This window comes from Stegostoma tigrinum, chromosome 4 (assembly GCF_030684315.1).
Source record: "Stegostoma tigrinum isolate sSteTig4 chromosome 4, sSteTig4.hap1, whole genome shotgun sequence".
Taxonomy (NCBI): domain Eukaryota; kingdom Metazoa; phylum Chordata; class Chondrichthyes; order Orectolobiformes; family Stegostomatidae; genus Stegostoma; species Stegostoma tigrinum.
Window position 1 is genome coordinate 84,339,858 of NC_081357.1, and position 26,028 is coordinate 84,365,885.

General features: G+C 42.4%; 1 protein-coding gene across 3 annotated transcripts in view; it reads right to left on the reverse strand.

Annotated features, from left to right (window-relative positions):
* fam135a (family with sequence similarity 135 member A) overlaps positions 1–25,497 on the reverse strand; it is a 208,536-nt gene extending 183,039 nt beyond the window's left edge. The window contains exons 1-3 of one of the 3 annotated variants that reach the window (XM_059645499.1): positions 24,792–25,497; positions 8,927–9,021; positions 8,715–8,842 (exon numbers count right to left, since the gene is read on the reverse strand). In XM_059645499.1, coding sequence (XP_059501482.1) covers positions 8,715–8,791 — 77 coding nt within the window. In that variant the 5' untranslated portion in view covers positions 8,792–8,842; positions 8,927–9,021; positions 24,792–25,497. Of the gene's footprint in view, positions 1–8,714; positions 8,843–8,926; positions 9,022–24,785 lie in introns of all 3 variants that reach the window. The other 2 variants (XM_059645496.1, XM_059645497.1) reach the window with 2 other exon arrangements.
* Between the last annotated feature and the right edge of the window lie 531 nt (positions 25,498–26,028).

The window sequence follows — 26,028 nt, forward strand, 5'->3', positions numbered from 1 at the left end:
AGCAGTCTCTTAAATGACCCCAATGACCTTGCTTCCACAACTGCTGCTGGCAACGCATTCCATGCTCTCACAACTCTCTGCGTAAAGAACCTGCCTCTGACATCCCCTCTATACTTTCCACCAACCAGCTTAAAACTATGACCCCTCGTGCTAGCCATTTCTGCCCTGGGAAATAGTCTCTGGCTATCAACTCTATCTATGCCTCTCATTATCTTGTATACCTCAATTAGGTCCCCTCTCCTCCTCCTTTTCTCCAATGAAAAGAGACTGAGCTCAGTCAACCTCTCTTCATAAGATAAGCCCTCCAGTCCAGGCAGCATCCTGGTAAACCTGCTCTGAACCCTCTCCAAAGCATCCACATCTTTCCTATAATACGGCGACCAGAACTGGAAGCAGTATTCCAAGTGCGATCTAACCAAAGTTTTATAGAGCTGCAACAAGATCTCACGACTCTTAAACGCAATCCCCCTGTTAATGAAAGCCAAAACACCATATTGCTTTCTTAACAACCCTGTCCACTTGGGTGGCCATTTTAAGGGATCTATGTATCTGCACACCAAGATCCCTCTGTTCCTCCACGCTGCCAAGAATCCTATCCTTAATCCTGTACTCAGCTTTCAAATTCGACCTTCCAAAATGCATCACCTCGCATTTATCCAGGTTGAACTCCATCTGCCACCTCTCAGCCCATCTCTGCATCCTGTCAATGTCCCGCTGCAGCCTACAACAGCCCTCTACACTGTCAACGACCCCTCCGACCTTTGTGTCGTCTGCAAACTTGCTGACCCATCCTTCAATTCCCCTCGTCCAAGTCATTAATAAAAATTACAAACAGTAGAGGCCCAAGGACAGAGCCCTGTGGAACCCCATTCACCACTGACTTCCAGGCAGAATATTTTCCTTCTACTACCACTCGCTGTCTTCTGTTGGCCAGCTAATTCTGTATCCAAGCAGCTAAGTTCCCCTGTATCCCATTCCTTCTGACCTTCTGAATGAGCCTACCATGGGGAACCTTATCAAATGCCTTACTGAAGTCCATATACACCACATCCACAGCTCGACCCTCATCAACTTTTCTCGTCACATCCTCAAAAAACTCGATAAGGTTTGTAAGGCATGACCTACCCCTCACAAAGCCGTGTTGACTGTATGACTGTAGTTAAGGTACCTGATCCACATGGGTGGCCTTCCTGTGTACACTGGTCTGGAGGTCACCTTTGGCCATACATTCGACCATTATGTCCAGGAAGGGAAGTCTGTTGTTGTTCGCCTCTTCCTTGGTGAATTTTATGCCACTGAGGATGTTGTTTATCAGTAGATGGGTTCCTCCAGTTTAGAGTATTTGTTAATGACATAGGTGTCATCCACATAGTGGATCCATAGTTTTGGACAGTGGAAAGGGCTGTCCATTCCAGTCTTTGCATGACAGCTTCCACCATTAATCCTGATATTGGTGATCCCATGAGTGTTCCACTGATTTATCCATATATCTTGCTGTTCAAGGTGAAGTGGTTTGCGTTGCACAGATCCAGTGGTTTGAGGGTGCCATTTTTGCTGATCGTCATGTCAGGTATCTGCATCCCTGGTCTCTGTAGTAGGGAGGCCGGTGTTTTAGCTAAAGCAATGTTTATGGAGGTAAACAGTGCAGTCACATCAAAGGAGACCATGGTCTAGTCCTCATCTATTCTGGTGTCCTTGATGATGTTGAGGAATTCTTGGGCAGTGTGGATGAAGTGGCTTGAACCATCTGCTAGGTGTTTGTAGGTGTCGTAGCTCTTTCGCGAGTCTTCAGGTCAGTGTACCTGGCAGTGAAACTGTGCATCTGAGGTCAAACCTACGCAAAGCCAAGGACAAACATCTATTTAGTGTCTTTAGAAACAATGGTGACCTGAAAAGTGTAGTCCATCGACACCTGCTGATCTATCACAATTCACAGGCGATAACAACTTTTAACATAACTCCATAAATCATGTCTATTAATCTATTAACCCATTAATTCATGGTTATAATACTAACTCCAGATTTTCATGTACTAGCCAGCCCCCATTCAAACTAAAATCAGGGGCTCATTACCATATCTGATCACAACCACTTCAATTTGCAGTTACACCCCAGTTCAAAGTGCACTCATGCATAACACACTACGTAAACAACCCCATTTAAACAAGGCCGACATTCCATTCAAAGGTGCAGTCTGGCATAATGACTAACAAAACTGTACAGACACTGCAGGATGGAGCCTTTTTGCACGCCCACTTAAAATCCAGCTGAATAGCTATCATTACCAAGTCGTTTATCGTCTCCCTCCAGCTAGGGTAGCTCCAAGAATCAGTCATAGGTGATAACTGAATAGCCCTCTTCCTTTTAAAGTTACTTCCCTGCGGACTTGACTTAGATATTACGTAACTAGATACTTGTCCAAAGTTTTAATTCAACATGTATATAAAACTTTACCCCACTAATAAAACTAACAAATGCTACGCAGTGTATGTAAGCATTCTTTAACCTACTAATAAAACTAATGGCGCTATGTCTAGACCTGCATGACCTTGAATGAATGGATGAAAGAAACTGACAGCGCTACTTCAATAGGTGTGACCACGAAACTGAATGAATGAATGCGTGAATGCATGGAATATAGAACCCATAGGTGCACACAACCAAGAAACTAACCAAACAAGCGATAGTAAATAAAAACCAAAACTATTGGGAACTCAGACTTAGTTTAAAAAAAACACAAGATGCCTTTTTCTAACTTGAAATTCTAACCTTGAAAATAACAACACTAACACCTTTTGAATTGTGCAAATGAAACTTTAAAGGGTGAATATTTGTTCTCCTGACGTAAGAAATTAGGTGCTAAGCTGCGCTGTGGGTGCCTCTGTCTTGCAGACAAAATGTGGTAATCTAAATTATACTCTGCTCTCTGTAAATGTTGAACTAAGGCTAAAAAGATACGGAATGGTCTAGAGCGGCGATTGAGAAGTGAGGAACTGTCTAGTTGTACACATTGTTTTTGGGCTGCTGACCTTTGCTTCTAATGTCAGGTGATTAAGTCATGCATTATTACTGTTGCTAAGCATATGACTATGGGGAAGTAAAAAATTCTATCTTGCATACATGACTGACTGTGATGTAAAATCCTATATAAAGGGAGGCCTGTTCACTTATTGGAGAGCATCGCTTGACACGGCTCCGCAGGCCCTGCGAAGATTGTTAAGCGATCCTTCAAAAGCTTGTACTTGCTTAAATAAACTGGCTGTTCACCTAAGTCGGCATATTGCATTTGTGGCAAGTGTGTAGGAATCTCCTAAAAGGGAACCTCACACACCAAGGACAAACCAGGCTGACATTCTACATAATAATACGTGAGGCTGGATGAACACAGCAGGCCAGGCAGCATCTCAGGAGCACAAAAGCTGACGTTTCGGGCCTAGACCCTTCTACATAGAACATTACAGCACAGTACAGGCCCTTCGGCCCTCAATGTTGTGCTGGCCTGTCATACCGATCTCAAGCCCATCTAACCTACACTATTCCATGTACGTCCATATACTTATCCAATGACGACTTAAATGTACCTAAAGTTGGCGAATCTACTACCATTGCAGGCAAAGCGTTCCATTCCCTTACTACTCTGAGTCAAGAAACTACCTCTGACATCTGTCCGATATCTTTCACCGCTCAATTAAAAGCTATGCCCCCTCGTGCTCGCCGTCACCATCCTCAGGAAAAGGCTCTCCCTATCCACCCTATCTAACCCTCTGATTATTTTATGTGTCTCAATTAAGTCACTTCTCAACCTTCTTCTCTCTAATGAAAACAGCCTCAAGTCCCTCAGCCTTTCCTCGTAAGACCTTCCCTCCATACCAGGCAACATCCTAGTAAATCCCCTCTGCACCCTTTCCAAAGCTTCCACATCCTTCTTATCATGCGGTGACCAGAACTGTACACAATACTCCAAGTGTGGCCGCACCAGAGTTTTGTACAGCTTCACCATAGCCTCTTGGTTCTGGAACTCGATCCCTCTATTAATAAAAGCTAAAACACTGTATGCCTTCTTAACAGCCCTGTCAACCTGGGTGGCAACTTTCAAGCATCTGTGTACATGGACACCGAGATCTCTCTGCTCATCTACACTACCAAGAATCTTACCATTAGCCCAGTACTTTGCCTTCCGGTTACTCCTACCAAAGTGCATCACCTCACACTTGTCTGCATTAAACTCCATTTGCCACCTCTCAGCCCAGCTCTGCAGCTTATCTATGTCTCTCTGTAACCTACAGCATCCTTCGTCACTATCCACAACTCCACCGACCTTAGTGTCGTCTGCAAATTTACTAACCCATCCTTCTACGCCCTCATCCAGGTCATTTATAAAAATGACGAACAGCAGTGGACCCAACACCAACCCTTGCGGTACACCACTAGTAACTGGTCTCCAGGATGAACATTTCCCATCAACTACCACCCTCTGTCTTCTTTCAGCAAGCCAATTTCCAATCCAATCATTCTAATCTCATTAAATTAACCATCAACAGTCAACAGTAACCAGTCACATTTAGCACATGTTTCAACATCTCAGATTTTCTGCAAGAACAGTTTTCGTACCATATCTACGGCTTGACACTCAAGTGCGGGAATGTTAATATATGCTTGAATTCTGTTTAAAATGGCTGCTTTTGAGCTATGATTTTGGGATTCCATTTTGCCTTATATCATACTGCTTTCACCACTCACTGATCCTGGTCATCAGGTTCTTTGAATGCAATCTCACTGCACAACGGGCCACACGAAGAAAAAACAACACATCCAGAGACACTAGTCACCGTACCATAGGTTAAGGGCGTACTAGAAATGTCCACCAGATTACTTCGCCCCCTAGGAATCAGGGTAGGCCACAAACTAACAGCTACACTATAACAGCTACTGATGACAATAAAGGATCCGACAACCACAATTAACAGAATCAATGTTGTTTACAAGATACCATACAAAAAGATTCCCAAAAACATTACATTGGGCAAACCAGAAGGAAATGAGCCATCAGGGTTCACAAATACCAACTAGCTGCTAGAGACACGACAAACTGCCACTTGTTTCAATGCACGTGGACAAAGAAGGACACCAATTAGACTAGGGCAACATAGCCATCCTGGGACAAACAAACAATCAAAGACATACATGAAAATTCCTGGAGGCCTGGCATTCAAACTGGAACTCAATCAACAAACATGCAGAGCTGGGCCCCATATACCAACCACTAAGAAATAAATCCAGAGGTGATGCCACCCACTCCAATGAACTGAAAACAGCAAGCAAGACAGAACACTGACACTTCAGAGGCACACTGATGATGTTACCTAGCATGGGGATTAAATGCTTGTGAACAAACTTACCAATTTGGCAACCAAATGAACAAGTGAGCAACCACATGCTTTCATTTGTTGGGGAGTCCATAACTCAAGGCAAGAAATCTAAGACTATCACAAATTAATTCAAAAGAGAATTCAGGAGAATCTTCTTCATTCAGAGAATGTAACTCAACGCCACAGAGATTGGATTAGGTAAAATGATGAGATACATTTAAGGGAAAGCTGAAAAAGCAGAAGTTTAAAAAAAAACAATTTGAAGCATAAATGACAGGATAGATCAAATGGTCTGAATGGGCTGTTTCCACGCTTTAGACTTTGTGTAACTTTCAACCTTTGTTGCAATTAATCAAACCTTCAGTGTTCAGCCAATGAAGCAAGCGAAGTACCTGAAGAAAAGTTTGTTGAAAGGTCACTTTCAAATTTCATTCTGATGAAACATTACATCTGCTTCTCATTCCCAAGATGCTGACAGACCTGAATTTACACATTTTCCATGTTTACTACAAATCAGTCAGGTTGATACAACAAACCTGTTTGGGGTAGAAAAGAAGTGAAATACAACTGCATGAAGTTATGGACTTCAGTAAAGCCTTAGATAAGGTTCCACACGGTAGGCTGTTGGAGAAAACGTGGAGGCACGGGATCGAGGGAGATTTCACAGTTTGAACTAGAAACTGGCTTTCTGTAAGAAAGCAACAAGTGGTGGTTGATGGAAAATATTCAGTCTGGAGTCCGGTTAGGTTGATAGTGCTGTTAAGGTGGCATACGATGTGTTAGGTTTTATTGGTAGAGGGATTGAGTTCCAGAGCCGTGATGTCATGATGCAACTGTACAGAACATTAGTGCGGCCTCACTTGAATATTGTGTACAGTTCTGGTCATCCCATTACAGGAAGGATGTGGAAGCACTGGAAAAGGTGCAGAGGGTATTTACCAGGATGTTGCCTGGTCTGGAGCGAAGGCCTTATCAGGAAAGGCTGAGGGACTTGGGTCCGTTCTCACTGGAGACAAGGCGGCGAAGAGGGGATTTAATAGAGACATTCAAGATGATCAGAGGATTAGATACGGTAGACAACAACAGTCTTTTTCCAAGGATGATAACTTCAGCTTGTACAAGGGGGCATAGCTGCAAATTGAGGGGTGATAGATTTAAGACAGGTGTCAGAGGCAGGTTCTTTACTCAGAGAGTGGTAAGGGTGTGGAACGCCCTGCCTGCCAATGTAGTGAACTCAGCCACATTAAGGGTATTTAAACAGTCCTTGGATAAGCATATGGATGATGATGGGATAGTGTAGGGGGATGGGCTTAGATTAGTTCACAGGTCAGCGCAACATCGAGGGCCGAAGGGCCGTTTTCTGCGCTGTATTGTTCCACATTCTATGTTCTCTTAAGAAGCAGTCTCTTGTTTTGTATGAAATGAGATTACTGCTTTAGTCTTTGCCTGTGAAATCAGTCTCACTTCCATGTCACAACTTGACTTAAAATGAAACTGCCTTAAATTTTATTAATTCACATTCAATACTGACATTCAGAAGTGAAATTCTTCATTTATGCACATAACCAGCAATATTCATTTTAACAGATCTATGCTCATTTGTAACTATTCGAATATATGGAACTGGAACTAGTGTTAAAATGTAATAAAAAGCAACTCTAGTTATCCCAGTATTTGATTAAATATGTAAAGACAAATTATTTACAAATTTATAGAAGCATTAAGTTATCATTTATGCCAACTTGTGTTGAATCCTATCCTATCCATACCACTTTCCATTTATTGTTAAGTCTTCTACTGTATATCCTTGTTACTTTTTCATTAAATTCCAGTGAATGCATTACAGGTGTGGTGCATAAGAGTCTAACTTCTGGCACTCAGTACCAAAACTTGAATTGAAACAATTCCCAGGTCTGTGCCTGACCCGAATATTGTACTCACCAAATTAGGTCATGCAACTCAAACCCAACAAGCCCCACTACAAAACTAACTCATTTTCAATGTACGTCATCTACAATAAAGTTACAAGTAAGAAGCATTGAATGATAAACCTCGAAACTGCGAAGCCCCCAAATTAATTTTAATAGAATACATAAACTTACCAAAGTAATCTCGTTTACTGGTTTAGTTTTGTATATATTTAAATATTGCCATGCAAGACTGAAAAAATCATAACAATACCCAAACTTAGAATTACAGCTGATAGAAACCCGCCCAAATGTTGTAGCCCCAGTAATAGCTGTGAGGGAGAACGCCAGCAAACACTGCTTAGGCTGACTGGCCTACACTTACCTCAGTGTTTACACTTAATAATTTACAGTTGCACAACCCACAGAGCGTTAAGGAGAGCTGTACACTGAATGAACAGAATACATACTCTTCTCTCAGCCTCTCTTTGAAGAAAGCACAAATCTCAGTAACAGTTAACATTTGTTGATAGGTCACTAGTATGACTGGTGTAACATCTTTAGTCTGGAGTCGTGGCTCAGAAGTTCATTCTCATAGTAACCAAAATTTGTGCAATTTTCATTTTAATTACTTCATTTTTGGACATGCTAAGAAGACACTGATTCCCTATGGGATGGAAAAAGAAAGTATCAGCAAGTCCTTTAAGCCTCATGAGTGGTGTCTATGTAAATTCAGACCTGGCAACATAAGCTGTTAAGTGCCAAGCAATATTAATGCTACACAAGTCCTGGGTAATGACCATCTCCAAGAAGCAACAATCCAACCATCCCTCAACATTCAATGACATTACTTCTGCTCAATCCCCCACTAACATCCTGGAAATAATCGCTGATTGGAAACTGAACTGAATCAGCCAAACAAATATTAGGATTACTAGACCAGGTCACAAGGCTGTGAATTCTGTGGCGAATAACTCACTTCTTGACTGGTGCCAGTTAATCATCTACAAAATACAAGACAGGACTGTAATGAAATATTCTGCACTTACTGCATGGGTGCAGCTCCAACTACAGTCCAGCTCACCACCACCCAGGCAAAGCAGCCTGCTTGATCAGTACTCCACCCACCTCCTCAATCACCATTGTAGAGTAGCAACATTGTGTACTATCTGCAAGATACATGGCAGTAAATCACTAAAACTCCTCCAAGATCACCTAATTCATAACAGCAGAGAACCTTGAACACCATCACTTTGGCCTCATTCAACACTATACAGAGAACTACTTCCTCTCCTGCTCTAGGCACTGCATTGTTAGCATCTATATACTGTACATTTGCTTTCCAGAGCAATTCAGTGATAACTGTATTTATTAACATCAACAGTTGCACCTCATCTCTTACAGAACAATAACAGGAAAAGGTGTAAAAAGTAATTACCCCCTCTGGAATAGGTCCACATTGTAAAATTTGTGTAACTCCACCGAAAATTCCACTGTTGCTTGTACCTCAGTCATCTTTTTATTTTAGAAAGATGCAAAAAACTTTTAGGTCATCACCATCATTGCCTATAAAAGTAATATTTTAGGTTGTCAATATGAAAATTAAAATAATTCTACAATTAAAAAATACTAACCGATATGGTTACTTACCTTGGCTTGGACATTTTCCACTGCATCATGCCAAATGCCAATATTTTTCACTTTCTGTTGCCCTGTAGTTGCTGTCATAAGTGCATTGTAAACAACTGGAAAAATATGATGGTTAGATTCATTTTATGCTCCATTAACACATCTTAAAATCATTAAGACAAGGAAGTTACTTCTTTGACTTTTGAAATTTACAAAAGCAACTTGATGTTCATGTTAAAATAAACACGTGCTCTATTCCCATTTGTTTACTGCAAGGAGTGATATACAAATTGGGTGGCAGAGTGGCTGGCACTGCTGCCTCACAACACCAGGGGCCTGGTCTTGTTTCCAGTTGGGTGACTGTGCAAGCTCCACGCAGACATTCTCCCCATGTCAGCGTGGGTTTCCTCCCACAGCCCAAAGATATGCAGGTTAGGTGGATTCGCCATGCTAAATTGGCCATAGCGTCCAGGGATTGTCAGAGTAGGTGGGTTAGCGATGGGAAATGCAGGGTTACAGGGATGGGGTGGGTCTGGGTGGGATGCTCTTTGGATGGTTGGTGTGGACTCGATGGGCTGAATGGTGTGCTTCCACACTGTTGGGAAGCTATGACAAATGCTATATTCAGAAGGCGCTCTGGACAACTCCACATCTGGAAATGTCCAGTCTTGCACAAATGGTATACATACTTTAAATTATATAAAAATATCTTTCATATTCCTTGTAGAAGCCAATGTTTATGGACAAATTGTGACAATGACTTGCAGTATCTAAAACAAGCAAATTAAAAGACTTGAAACAAAAACAAAAACATCCACAAATGATGATCCATCTTCGCCAGAAAGGCCATAAATGCTCACACTTTTTCCCCTCAACCAAAGATTCACTTACTACCCTGGTTGACAGTCCTTTAGCCATGTCCAACCTAATTCCCGCACTCCTGTCCTCCTACACCAACAGTAAGGTCATCTTAGACCTCGCTTTCCAACCCATGAGTCGTCACACCCAAAGGATCGTAAGCTGCCATTTCTAACCCTTCCCTTCCTTGTCAACATTCCAGAGGAACTGTTCCCTCTGGGATATCCTGGACCATTCCTTCTCCATTCCCAACACTTTCCTCACAATCCCAAGGCACTCTCCCAAGCAATCACAGAATCTGAGTTGGTTTAATTTATTATTGTCACATGGACCGAAATACAGTGAAAAGTGTTGTTTTGCATGCTCTACAGGCATATCTTACTCAGCTTTGAGGTGAAGCAGCAATTTGCCGGCTCAACTGGTCTACTTATTCACTGCTCACGATACAGTCTTCTCTACAAAGAGGAGACAAACGCAGGCTGGTTGACTGTTTTGCGAATACCTATGTTCTGTCCATAAAAATTATCCTGAGCTTTCAGTTATCTGCCACTTCCAGACACTATGTTCCTTTGTCAACAATCTGTCTCAGGCCTGCTATGCTGTGTAGCTTCTGCAAGTTACAGCATGAGGTGGAGGAACAGCATCGCTTCATTTGCTTGGGGACCTTGCAACTTTCAAAACTAAATGTCAAGTTCAATAACTTTAGGACCTAGCCACATCCTTCTGTATCTTTTACGCACACCCACACCCCAGATCCTGTCACAATGAGTCGCTTAGGTTTTCTTTTTCCCTGGTTTACTATCAACAATCCCTGGGTCTGTCCAAGTGTTTTCCTCTCTCTGTCAGGGCTCATCTCCACTTATAAACCCCCTATCCCATCATCAGCACAAATACCACATTTTAGGAGATGCTATCAATTCTGAAGAAGAGTCACAGGACTTGAAACATTAACACCATTTTCTCTCAATGGATGATGCCTCATGTGCTGAGTGTCTCCAGTAACGTCTGTTTTCAGTTCAGATTTCCAGCATTCACAGTTGTGTGCATTGTTTTCATAGAATCCCTACAGCGTAAAAGGTCACTCGTCTCATCAAGGCCACACTGACGTTCTGAAGATCATCCCAACTAGACTCTCCTTCCTGCCCTACCCCCGTAACCCTGCATTTCCCATGGCTAATCGATCTAATACCCACATCCTTGAACACAATGGACAATTTAGTATGGCCAATCCATCAAACTTGCACATCTCTAGACTATGGGAGGAAACCGATCACCCAGAGGTAACCAACACAGGCACGGAGAGAATGTCTGTGTGGAGTTGCACAATCACCAGAGGCTGGAATCGAGCACTGGTTCCTGGCACAGTGAGGTAGCAGTGTTAACCGCTGATCCCCCATGTTGCCCCAACTGTTCATTATAAATAAGATTTTGCAGGCAAACTTTTAAAAAGTTCCACCACAAAACTATCTACTGTAAGTCACGATATATGGAAGCTGTCATGTTTGTTTTATGCATAAAATTTGGCACTCAAAAGATAAAAGCTTGCAATTCTTCACACACACAGTAACCCGGGGACGACAACCAAGTTGTTTACAGATAACCAAAATTTAAATACATTTTTTCTGACTGCATTAGATGAAGAGTGGTTGAACAGTCTGTCAGAGCAAAAGCAATCCCAGACAGATAAAAGAGGAAACCAAAACAGTAAGCTTCAAGAACACAGAGAAACATAAGAGAAAGGGCTGCCATCCAAGTGTAAAAGTAAAAATGGACTAGGCAGAGAATGTCCTTGAGGAAGACCGGAAGCATAAACAAAAGAAAAAATTTGTGCAAGGTTGTGAGCAAGTGAAAATATGTCAAACAAGCAGAATGTTCAAAAGCAGCGAATGTTTGCGACAAAGAAAGGACAGGTCAAATCAATTCATAAAATGATTCCAGCAGTCACATAGAAAGAACATGTGCAGGGGACAAACTAGACAAACCCTGTATGTAGCGTAAACAATAACAGCAAGTATACTTGGAATGAATGATAATATGACAATATTAAAGTGAGCACCAGATCACACTTTAGTGTTACCCACAATAAGGGGCAGCTATAAACAGAAAGAGGGGGATGCAAATCAAATTTCGCAGTATATCTTTGGAGGGACACCAAGCATGCTATGCAAAGTTATCTGCAAGCCTTATTTCAAGCAACAACCAGTCACTGATTTCATCGACTATTTTCAAACCCCGCAAATTATTTGTTCTGATCTATCTGATGGCCATTTGCTAGAATAGATTCCAATGGAAGCCATTCTTCGACATGAGGAAGGGTAAAAAAAAATCATTATTTCATAGTTACTGAGTTTATAGGTAAGATACATCCAATAATTCCTCCAAGATCACAAAAGACTGCTTCCAGCCAGACTTCTCATTACGTCTTTTCTGCCGTGTGCAGTAAGCAGAAAGTTACTTGTTGGCCACCAATGGAATTTTGCTCTAGAGCCTTCAATGCAGTACTATATTTATGACCTTTCCACAGTTTTCTACTAAATATCTGAAATTAACTGTCCTGCTTTTAATATTGTTGAATAATTATCTTCAATTCATGTCTGCCTCCAAAATAAAGTCAATGGAGAGTTGGTGTTTTACAAAAAAAAATTTGCCGTTTTATTCATTATTCACCTTCAACATCTTCAAATTCAAACTCTTACCAAATGACTTTTTCAATCTGCAAACTTCTTTGTTCACTGACTAACCTCAAGAAGAATTAGAGTACATTATTCATTAAAGAACTGTTGTGACAGAGAGCGTTCTAGTAGTTCTATGTTCTACTGAAGAACTCTCGAGCTGCAATCAAACAATAATGGTGAGCTGAGATAATGTGAACTGCAGATGATAGAGAATCCAAGATAACAAAGTGTGAAGCTGGATGAACACAGCAGGCCAAGCAGCATCTCAGGAGCACAAAAACTGCTAAGATGCTGCTTAGCCTGCTGTGTTCATCCAGCTTCACACTTTGTTATCTTATGATAATGGCAAACTGTTTACTAAATCTGAGAGTTTGGCCACAGCACATTTACGATGAATGCCTGAAGTTCAAAAAACTCAAAAAAGGGCAGCACAGTATGAAATCATTTGCCTCAAATAGAAATATGGTTTTTCATCTCTTCGGACTGGTTACAGATGATCTCTATTACTCAGCAGATGCAGTCTCTGACCAGAACTTGTCACAAATATCACAACATTAAAACTTACCTGTGGGAGGTTCAGAATCGAGGTTGAGGATCAAACATGATCTTATTAAATGGCAATGCAGGCTCTGAGGGCTTAAACATAGCAAAGGTAAATTTGCCTCCAGGGTCCCCAAAAAGCCCATGAAAACTCAATGACCAGAACGATAACTAAGAGAAATGCTGCTCCATGTCTGGGAGACAGAATTGGTGAGCCACTGTGCCTCCAGTCTCTCAATCACTTTCTTATTCTCACCTGCTCCAGCAACTCCACTCATCAGTTTCCTCTCTCCCAATCTCATTGATCCGTCAGAGACAGAATTTATGGTTAGAACATGCTGTAATAGCAGGAGCTGTGGCAGCTATTTTGGCAAGCCCTGCCACCCATTGTAGAGAAAGCCAGCTTGAAGAGAAGGTTTTGAAGACTCCGATTTGCCAGAAAGCAAAAAAATTCTCAGTGTATTTAACACCATTGGAGGAAAAATCATCAGGTCAAGCTTATGGCACTCTGTCGATAATGTTATCCTTTAAATCATATGATGTAGGCAGCAAAAGGGGTACAACCAATCAATCACTTCAATCATCACTGTGCTAGCAACTGCTGTATGCAATACAACAGGAACTCTAAACATCCACAACAGTGAGAACAGCAGCACCCTCAGTAGTTCCTCTGATTCTGAGGGGTTAAAAAAAAACGAGATTCTTCTGATAATATACATGCAAGGATTAAGAATCTTGTCATGCAAGAGACATTTTAATGGATATTTCCAGTTTTAGGTCTGGGTAACTTAGCTTAGATTCAAGCCATCTAACTATTGACAGATTATTCTAGGAGCCTGAACGACATGGACTATGGCCAGATGTGTGGGGCAGGATTAGACAATAAATCTGGCAAGATCCATTTTGATGTTGGGAGCATCTCGTTCCATCTTGTATTCTTTTTTCCCCTACTCATGCCATGGCGTGATTCTTGCTAGGCAACACAAGTTGCTTATGGTAATCAAAGTTTGTCAAATACGTGACAGCTCAAATTACCTCATTAAAATTTAGCTTTCTATCTTACCAAATCTGTCAGTCAAAAAAGCAAGATGTTGAGAAAACTCAACAAGAAACCAGAAACTGCTGGAAAAACTCAGCAAGTCTGGCAGCATCTGTGAAAGGAAATCAAAGTCAATGTTTTGGATCCAGTGATCCTTGTCCAGAACCAGAGTGGGTTCTCTCCGAAGGCCCACCAGAAAAAACAGTGGAGCACCAACATCTCAGGGCATGCTCCAGGTCTTCGGCCAAATGCACCCCATGTTCTGTGATATCTAACACGTGACAGCTGCCAAGGCCCCTCAAGGCACATCTGATTCATTGACAGGGCTCTTTAGCATCTCAATGATACACCTCAGGTGGCACTGGCTAATATCACTGTAATGCTGCAGCAAGGCCTCCTTATAGCCAGGGCATGTACCCAACTCATTGACTGGGTCAGGCTACATTTCCAGGCTCTTCACTCGGTGTCATAGTGTTCAAAATTGACTTGCATTGCCTTACTGTTTAGAATAGACACAGAGGAACAAAGATGGTCAACATTCTCAACGGACCTCCATCAAATCAAATGAAGAGCGACAGCTTTCAGTCAGGAGGTCCCAGCACTGTCTGTAAAGGGCAGTCTTCAGTACCAATTATGTATATTATCAACTTAGGTATGAATGTAGAAGTCATAGTTAGCATGCAGATTACACCACAAATAATCGTGAGGTGAGTGAGGAGGATAGTCTCAGGCTACAGTCTGATACCAATCAGCTGGTAAAATGGGCGGAGCCATGGCAGGAGTTTATTACTCATAAGTGTGAGGTGTTGCATTTCGGGAGATCTAAGGGAAGGATATCCACAACGAATGGTAGGTTCTGTGGAGTCCGGACGAACAAAGAGACCTTGGTGTAAAAGTCCATTTACCCCTAGAGATGTCAGCATAGGTAGACAGGGATACTCGTCCTCATTAGCCGGGGTGCAGAATACAGGAGCAAGGAAATTTTTTTATAACTTTACATACATTATTGGGCTACACAGATGTAATACTCTAGCCAGATAGCTCAGGGTCTGAATGGTTAGGCCCTAAAACAGAATGAGCAAATTTTGAGGAGCTGATGAGACTTTCAGGACATCAAGCACTAGGCATCCACACAAGACAAAAACAGGTAAAGAGAAGTCCAGATTTGCCTTGGAAAATGAAGACTGGTTTCAACACTGAGGTATGAAGAGCAGCCTCCTTACAGACCAGACTTGTTATAGCCCCGGGCTCCTGCTATGCACGTGTGGGAGAGGGAGTGTCAACTTGACACATCTGGGATGGACACAGAGGGCAACCCTGGTATCTTTCATCAGGTGATCCATTGGATGCCATTACCGTGACCGGGAATATCAATTGGCTGAGTACTAGGCAACACTGGATGCAGCAAGAAGGGTTGAGCAGCGACACCTGGGGGTCATTCTCTCAGCGAAGACTCAACCTCACCCAGCAGTGGAGTTCCAACCAACTAAAAAGAAAAGTGCCAAAACAACCACGAATAAGATCAACCTTTGCCAAGTTCACAGCCTGGCTAAGTTGAAATGCAATCATAGTGCCTGGTCCTAATCTGGTAACCAGTAGTAGTTTAGATAGGGACTATAAAGACGAATACTTAACATTGTGATTAGTACAGTAATTAACATAATAATTGGGAAGCTTTTTTATTATTCATTCATGAAATGAGGGCCTCACTGGCTAGACCAGCATTTATTGCCCATCCGTAACTACCCAGAGGGCAGTTTAAGAGTTAACCACATGGGTGTGGATCTTAAGTTACACATAGGCCAAACCATGCAAGGATGGCAGCTTCCTTCCCTAAAAGGACATTAGTAAACCAAATGGGCTTTTCTGACAATCGACTGTGGATTCATGGTCATCATTTGACTTTTAATTCCGGATTTTTTTTTACATTGAAAATTAATTCAAATTCCAACATCCATCATAGCAGGATTCAAACCCACATCCCCAGGATATTACCTGGGTCTTTGGACTAGTAGTTTAATAATACCACTAGGCCATCATTTCCCTTTAATAGCATAAGAGCAGGGTTTTAAATAATATTGGGCCATGTGGCCCCTTTTGTGTCTTTCATTTAGTTTGTCAATAAAATCGCATTGAATTGCAGGTCAACTCTGACCCCTTCATTTATCTCAAATGTAGAACACGATTAAAACAAGTGTACCTGTACAAAGAAACTGTTCAAAGTGCCCAAAGCACAGGCAACATTGGCATCTTTAGATGATCTTCAGTAAGAAGTGGCCAACTGTTACTCTTAAGTCGACTCTCACCTGCCTCAATCCTGAATATCCAGCCTGAGCCTGACTTAAGAGGGCAGCTGCCCCAAGTGAGGGCCACGATTCAAGTGGTGATTGGGGATAGAGGCAACTGACCAGTAAGTGACATGGCAGGTCTGTGAAGCGAGACAAATAAAACAGCACAGCTTTAAATTAAGGCTAATCAAGGAAAAAGGGAAAATTCTGCAAGTCAGCCTTGGGAGGGAGCCAATCACTTATCCCTTGCACATTAAGAATTTAGGTTAAGCTAGATCCCTAATTCTAGTAATTTCCCTCCCACTTGGATGAACCCTAGAAGAACCGGAGAGTGGAACAATGGCAGACTGCTCAGAGTGGAAGTAACCCCCAAAGGAAATATCTGAATAGGAAGTAGCCCAAGCGGGCCAAATACTGTGCTAAGCTATTATCAGATCTGAGATCCAAAGCACAAAATCTTTGGGACGGAGTGCACAAGGAGTTAGATCAGCACATCCCCAAACTAAGTAAGGCCATAGCGATACCAGTTGTATGGAACAAGTAAAAGGGAGAGAATTTGAAAATGTAAAACTTCAAGAAGAGCTCAGTACTGCAAAGAACAGAATCAAGAGAATGCAGGCAAAAATTTAAGAGCAGGAACAGCAACCAGCAAATGTGTTGCACACGGGGCAGTTTCACGTCCAGGGAGAGAACGTCAACCAAGGGTAACAGCATGCGATCCATGACATAGCCCAAAGAACAGTGACTGAGCTAGCCAAGAAATATAGTGATTTGCAGGTGGCGGTCATGGCTATATGCCAAATAAAACTAGATAGCCCCAATTTACAATCTAGAAGGAGAAAATGTATGCTTCTTTAGGGCTGCAGACAGAAGACAGGTATGAGGAGGACTGAGAGAACATAACGGAGGAAAAACCTTGATATGCCAATAACTACAATGCCCTCATTATCCCCAACTCCACATTCCTTCTCTAAAGAACCCAAACCCCAATTTCTGCCCAATGAACCAAGTAACCACCAGTCACCAAAATAGGCAAAGGGGCACCCCATTCACTATAGTTCAAGCAGTGATAGCCCCATAGGGGATACCACAGCCCCTTACAACTTACACGCCCAGTCAGACCTGTAGCACCATGGTGACAGCCTCACTGAAACAGGTATGCAATGCCAGATGGGATAGTGCAGGGCAACACTTAGTAGAAGGCAATTCCAGAAGCCACCAGATCGGAGTTCCTCTTGGACACTGCAGGTACTCTCACAACCCAAAACCTATACTGGTCAAACTCCACCCAGAGGAAGAAAATATCCTGGGCACAGATGTTGTGCAGAAATGCAATCTGTCATTTGACCCCCCAAAATGCTGCTTATGGCAAATGCCCGATGCAGGCGAGTCCGTAAGAAATCTCCACAGGGAGATCTGTAGACAGGATTTGCACCCTGGGAAATATTGAGGTTTAAACCCGCAGAAATAATCAGTCAGCCTGAGCCACTGGGGATTCTTACCAAGCACACTGAAGCCTTTTGCAAACTGCAGAAATGACTACATTAGAATGATAGGGGAGATATAGATGGTCCTAACCCAAAACCTCAGAAGCAATACAAGAGGATATTTCCCATGTCACAAATAGCCTCCTGTAACAGGAAATCCTGAGCCCAGTAGCCACCATCAACAACTTCTCAAAACTTGCAGATGAGATATCAGATGGCTGCTTTGACCACTAGTAGCTTCGAAAGAAAAACACCTACCACAGAACCAACAGTAGCAACCAGCGCCAAAAATCATAAAGAAACAAGCCACAGAAGCCAAATATTTCACTGTGCTGGACATTAGCAACAGATTTTGGTCTATTCTCTCAACAAGCAGTGACAATACAAGTTTGGATTTGTTTGCCTTAAGGCTTCCATAATTCTCTATCCATCTTTCATCAACAACTGGCCAAAGGGTTAGTAGATTTTTCACAGTCCGAGTGCCTGATTTCAATACATGGGCAACCTCCTCCTAAAGACAGATACCAAATCAGAGCACCTCCAACTACTCACCTCATTACAGTTAAAGTGAACCTGAAGAAAGCCCAGATTGTGAAGTCATAGGGCTCTTATCTGGACACCATTGTGACCCAGGGGAAGGGAAACAAAAGATAGTAAAGAAGCACATCGAGTCTATAGCATACTTCCCCTTACTCACAGATGTAAGCTTGTTGCCTTGTTGGATACTGCTGGAATCACAAAGATGGTTTTGCAAAACCCTCCCCACTATCAAACATGTTGATAAAGGATGTTTTCCCGCGAACAGACCAAGCAGCAAGCTGTCTCACAATTAAAACTGGCACCAGTAAAGGCTTCCATACTACAGATATCAGACCAGGACTTCCCATTTTTTCAAGAGAGACACTACCCTCACAGCCAAATTCTTAGTGAGTACTACAGGACACTCAGACCGGTGACCTACGTCTGCCGACTTGTATCCCCAATGGAGCACAGTTTCTCAGTATGAGAAACATCTCCTGGTTGTTATCTGGGGAGTACTTCGCCATATAATTGGACTCAACCCCCTCACCATTCTAACCAAACATGCAACCACTGATGGACGGGTGAATTAAAGACAGTCTGGGGGCCAAAACTGCACAGCACTAGGCCCTGAAAGCTCACAACCTGAACAATGGAGGGGAGCCTCATGAGTGCCAATGAATCACCCTTACGGACCATTCATGCCAAACAATGCAAGGGCAAAAGTCAAGGTAATTGGGAAAGCCAAACACAGTCTTCATTAAATTTTGTGGATAGGTCCTCACTGGAAAACGCAAATAGGAAAACGGAATGCTTAATGCCTTATTTAAATCCAAAATTCTAGTATCCGATTTTTATCTCTGACATTAAACTCAATAATGTTGCTATGATCATTTAATGACATGGGTCAGAGTCTGAGGATTTGGGGTAAATCACTTAGGATGGAGATAAGGAGAAAGCATTGCTGCAAATATAAAATTTAGATTTATTTATTTGTTACATGTGCAAAGGATAGAAATACATAAGTATGGAAAAAAGTTCACAAAGACACTGTTCACTGGCGCCAACTTGCTACAAAACCCAGAATTAAAAGATTTAATAGAGTCAAAAGGTAAGCAAGAAAACAGAAGTCTAGATCTCAGAGTACCAAGCCCCATGTCTACAATGGTGCAGGCACTACTCCAATCACTAGGCTGCCATCATGTTGCCATTCCACTCTCGCCGCCGATGTCGCTCTAGCCCACACACAATCTGCTGTCACTGCAGGACAAGGCTCACATGGCCAGCTCCCACCAGGTGGCTCCCAGTCAAGGCCAGGCTCCGTAGGTAGGTGGTTGAAGGTTAATGGGGCGTGGGTAGGAAAGCCGAATTGAGGTCAAGATGAGATCAGCCATGATCATATTGAAGAGCAGAGCAGGCTTGAGTAGGAATGTAGTTGCAGAGGAGGCAGTTCAGAGAAGCTTCACGAGATGAATTCCAGAAGTGAGCAGTTTATCTTTTGAATAATTGAGCAGTTGGACCTATTCAAGAGGTTTAGAAGAATAAGGGGAGATCTAATTGAGACATACAATCATTGAATTTCCTACTCCTGCTCCTAGTTCTTATATTGATTTTGAATAAACAGTACTACCCATAACTTCTTTCCCTTTTAAACAAAGGGTTTATTAAAACTGTATTCCATTACGTAATAGATGAAACTACAAAAGAATATCGCTCCACTACTCGATGCACTAACTCAGACACAGGGACAGCTCTTGCAACAATGCAAATATCTCCCTAAACTTACACAAGCTACGACTCGAATAGCTTCCTCATTGTGTTACTCAAAAGAAATCTGTAACTGGAAATTTTCACAATGGTAACCAGCTAACCACTACAGTATCCACTCTGATATTTTGAGAAGATTAAAAATAGTGTAAAGCTGTATTTAAAGTATTTCCATTTCATTTGGTTCCTCACACAAGGAATTATGCTAAAGCGCTTGTTACCCAAAAATTAACTGCTGGCCAACATGTTGTAAATAAAATGTATTGAATGCAGAGACAGAAATATAAGACTCCTCTGTCTCTTCTCGATTATCCTCTTTTTTTCCCCGTTTCCAGCTAATGGTTTAATTCTCTTCAGAATGCTGCAACTACATTAGCGTCTACTGCACCATAAAGAGTGAATTCCAGGTCATACCAGCTACATAAAACGATTTTTCCTCAGGCTGTCATTTTTTTCTGTAAATTATCTCATGTCAGTATCTTCCACCCTTGGGACCAGTTCATAGAACATTGAACATTACAGCACAGTACAGGCCCTTCGGCCCTCGATGTGCCGACCTGTCATACCGATCTGAAGCCCATCTAACCTACACTATATTCCATGTACGTCCATACGCTTGTCCAATGAATATTGAAAAGAAACTGATTTTTGAGGTTGTTGACCTGCTCACTGAGCTGGCCTGTTTTTCAGACATTCCATCACCATGCTCAGCAACATCATCCGTGGAGCCTCTGGTGAAGCGAGGCTACTCCACTCCACTCAGAATCCATACTGTCCGGTCTGTTATGGTGAGTACTGTCACTCGATCTACTTTGACCAGATCTCATCCAATTTTCAATACTTCTTGAATTTTAATTCAGACCTCTTATTTTCAAAGGGGAATACCTCTCTGAAATATAACAAACTGCAGATGCCAGAAATTTGAAAGAAAAACAGAAATTGCTGGAGGATCTCTGCAGGTCTGGCAGCATCTGTGGACAGAAAGCAGAAGAGCAACTGGACTCTAGACATTAACTCTGCTTTCTCTCCACTGATGCTGCCAGACCTGCTGAATTCCTCTAGCAATTTCCATTTTTGACCCACTTCTACTGCAAGAACTGAATATTTCCATGCTTGGTTCATTCCTGTGAATCTTCATTGCACCATCTCTGATGCCTTCGACCCTAAAGCATGTTTTTTTACATGTTTAGTGCAATTTGTTCTTTTGCACTCTAAGATTCTTTTGATAAAGCCCATGAGAACCTCTGTTTTTAAAGTACATTCTTCCTATAACACCAATGATTCAATGATTTGTGCGTGTGTATCACAGGTCTCCATGCCCCTGAACACGCTTTAGATTTGTACTATTTATACTTGACTTTTATTTCTTCCCGTCATTCTTCCCACCGAAATGAATCACTTCACAGTTCTCAGCATTATATTTCATCTGTCAAGATGCTTGCCAATCCATGAACTTGTTTATTTATGTTCTTTTAAATTGGCTTCCTCAGCTCACAATTCTGAGAAAATGTTTTTTGCTGTCCGCAGATGTTGAAACTGTGCCCCGAAAACCAAATTTTATGCTAGGTACAGAAAGAATAAATAAAAGCAGAAAACAGAAGCGAAGCGTAGTATTCCATTCAGTCCCTCAAGCCTGCGCTGCAATTTGATAAAATCATGGCCAATCTGACCCCTGCCTTTAGTTACCCATCTAGACCCACACCTTTAGCTCCCTTCTCAATCAGCCTTAAAGACATTCAATTATCCTGTCTCTATTGCTCCCTGGGGAAGAGAGTTTACTTTACACCAAGTGCTGGCAAACTTCCTTACAGTTCAAAACACTTCATTATTGTTCTGTGTCCTGTCACCAAATTAATTTCATAAACATGTTGATCCATATGTCCATTTAATTCCACAAATGTAATTTTACTCTCAAATCTGTTGTGCAGTACCTCAACTAATTCCCTTTGGAAGTTAATGTATGCTTCATCTTGTGCATTACTCTCACCTATCCCAATACTTTGTGAAAAGACTCAAACATGTTGTTAGAGAAACAAAATGTGAATTAACAAATCTATGCTTATTTTACCCAGCTAATGTGGCTTTCCACTTTTGACAGTTAATAATTGCCTGGCACAGGGAGGCTTTCAAAAGTAAGCTAATGAGAATTCAGGGATTGCACATTCCTGTTAGCGAGAAGTGCAAGGCTGGCAGAAGTAGGAAACACTGAATAACCAGTAATATTGAGACTCTGGCCAAGAAAAACGCGGCATATGTCAGGCATAGATAACACGGTGTGAAGCTGGATGAACACAGCAGGCCAAGCATAATCAGAGGAGCAGGAAAGCTTGGTGTTTCGAGTCGGGACCCTTCTTCAGAAAAATCTCCTCTGATGCTGCTTGGCCTGCTGTGTTCATCCAGCTTCACACCGTGTTATCTCAGATTCTCCAGCATCGGCAGTTCCTTCGATCTCCGTACGTCAAGCATAGACAGCTCAGATGAAGTGAATCCATCAAGAATGTGAAGGTGTAGGAGTACTCGAGAGAAATCAGGGCGGCAAAAAAAAGGTCATGAAATAGCTTTGACAAATAAGGTTAAGAAGAACCCAAAGAGATTCTACAAGTATATTAAGGGCAAAAGAGTACCGAAGGGGAGAATAGGGCCTCTTAAAGATCAACAAAGCCATCTATGGATATAAATCGGTAAGATCCTTCAAATGAATATTTTGTGGCAGTACTTACTGTGGAGAAGGACATGGAACCTAGGGAACTGGGGAAAATAAACCATGATGTCTTGAAAGTAGTCCACATTATAGAACAAGAGGTGCTGGAGGTCTTAAAATGCATACAGGTAAATAAATCCCCGGGACGCTGTGAAAAGTTAGGAAGAAACTGTGAGGCCCCTCGCAGAAATATCTGTATCATTGACTGTCACAGGTGAAATGTCAGAAGACTGGAGGGTAGCTATTGTTGTGTCATTATTTAACAAACATTGGAAGGAAAAACCAGAGAACATAGCCTTACATCAGTGGTGGATAAGTTGTTGGAAAAGATTCTCAGAGACAGGATCTACACGCATTTGGAAAGGCAAGGGCTGATTAGGGAGAGTCAGCATGGTTTTGTGCATGGGGATTCATGTCTCACAAACTTGTTTGAACTTTTTTTGAAGAAGCAACCAAGACGACAGATGAAAGCAGAGTGGTAGACATTTTTTACACGGACTTGAGCAAGGCATTTGACAAGGCTCTGCATGGTAGACTGGTCAGTAAGATTAGATCATATGGGGTTCAGGGCGAGCTAGCCAATGGATATAAAATGGGGGCAACAGTAGGAGACAGAGCGTGGGGGCAAAGCGTTGTTCTTCAGAATGGAGACTGTGACCAGTAGTGTGCTGCACAGATCGGTGCGGGGTCCACCACTGCTCATTATTTGTGTGAATGATCTGGATGAGAATATAGGAGCATGGTTAGTAAATTTGTAGATGACGCCAAAACTTGTGGTATCATGGACACAAAAGAAGCTTACCTAAGAGTACACTGGGATCTTGATCAATTGGGCCAGTGGGCCAAGGAATGACACGTGGAGTTTAATTTGGACAAATGTGAGGTGACCAGGCTGATGTTTTTAATATATTTTTGCAGCAAGTAAAGGTACTACTTAAAATGCATTTCACACTAATTTTTCATTTGCAGAGAAGTCCAACAGGAGGGTCTAGGCCCAAAACGTCAGCTTTCATGCTCGGCCTGCTGTGCTCATCCAGCTCTACACCTTGTTATCTCAGAAAAAGTGGCCTGAGGCAAGGAGAAGCCAGCAAACTAATCACTTTAGTTGACATTTACTGCACTTGCAAATGCATAGAAAGTAGACATGTGCCAAATGACCAAACAATTATCCTACCAACTGAAAGTAAATTTTGCATTATTTCATCTTGGATAGTCTCAATAACAATGCAAATACATAATGCCAACCAAGTAAGTTGAAGTAGCAGGATTTAAGTTGAAAAATACTTCATTACACTGCTTCATTCAGATCTACAGTTAACAAAAGGGTTTCCAATACTAAAACTGCATAAACATACTTCATTACGTACAAACATGGGGATACATTTCATCTAGTTATTCTGACAGCATCCTGAGCCCCAGAAGACAAAAGCAGGGCTTTTGTAGGAACAAGATCTCCTCAAAATCATACACTATCATGACACTGATACAGAGCCTACACTACTGCTGAAGCACCACCACGAGTGTAATAGGTGCAGTACTACCTCAACAAGAGATGGAAATAAACGTGGCATTCCCAATGAAAACAAAGATGGTACAAAGTAAATTTTTCTAAATGTTAGTCTTTTGAACACTGATTGAGCCATATTCATAAACAATATACCACATTTCTTTCAGTCAAACTGCTTTCTATGCACAGTAACATTTAACTCAGATTCTAAAGGGAAGGGCATGGCAGGGGGGCGGGGGTGGTGAGACAGGCATGAAGGGGGCAGTAACCGACCATACGCGGCAGAGGAGACGACGACGGTGACGGGGAGAGAGGCAGTGACGGGAATGACAGTGGCGAAGGTAGGGCTTGGGGTAATAGTGGGGATGCACTTCACGAAGGCTGACTGTGGAGAGGGAACACTGGAAAGGGTGTCGTAATATCGCCTTGAGACATCCCCCTCCCCCAAAGCACGCACCACACAACCGCCGCTAACTTCGAAACAAGTTGAAAACCTCACCCGCACCTGATTCGTCGCAGCTGGAACCAGAGGTCAAGAACCTGCTGTTGCCGGCCACGCTTCTTCAGAGCTAAGTCCTGGAGCTCAAAGTAAGGGGAGAGCCGCCGCCGTTGGCAGGCCTCGGCATCAGGAGCAGTGCGTGAAACAGGAGAAAAAGGAAACCAAGAGCAGAAAAGCTTGACCATCCGAGGTTACTGTCCAAACAGGGCAGCGAGCAAAGCTGGAGAAATATGTGGCCTATCTGAGAGATCCCCGAACGGTTAGCGGGCAATCTCTCGCCTCCCAACTACTTGGATAGTGCCATGGTCTCGGAGCCACAGTGCGCAGGCGCTGCGGAGGGGCAGGGAAGTGATCATCGACAGCAATTTGAGTACACTTCATCCTCTACGACTGTGTGCTTCCTTTCAGTTGCACTGTGTGCTCCTTAAATAAGTTTACATTTTACAATCAATACACAGCTTTCCACCAACGAACCAGTGCACCAAGCTCTCTCATAGCAGGTATTCACTGCGCAATCATAGTATACTTCTCCTCGTCAGCAAGTATAGAATACAGCGAGAGAACAAATCCTTCGGTGCAACTCGTCCATGTCGACGAGATGTCCTATTCGTGAATCCATCCAGATGCCTTTTAAGTACTCACTTAAGTTTTCTCTCAGCGGGTATACACTGTACAAGCAGGACGCACAGCTCTCCCTCAACAAGTAATACACATAACAATCACGATATGCATCTCTACTTCAGCAAGGATACGCTTAACAATCGCGACATTTGAACTCTCCTTCAGCAAGTATGTACTTTACACTCACAACACTCAGGTCTCCCTCATCAAGTATGCATTTCATAATCATTGCACTGAGAGCTTCCTCGGCAAGTATACACTTTACAATCACGACAAACAGTTCATCCTCAGCAAATATACACTTCACATAGATGGCTGTTGGTTTTCTTTATCTTTTTCATCTTTACGTAGATGATACACAACTCTTCCTCAGCAAGTACACATTTTGAAATCACTACACATTGTTCTCCCACAGCCAGTCCACTCTTGACAATCACTATACACTGAGTTCTGAGGAAGGGTCACCAGACTCGAAGCAATAACTCTGTTTTCTCCTCCCCAGATGCTGCCAGTCCTGCTGAGCTTTTCCAGGAACTTTGTTTTTGTTACTGTACACTTCACCCCCTCAGCAAGACTTCACTTTACAACACCACACACAGCACCCCTCAAGCAACAATACACC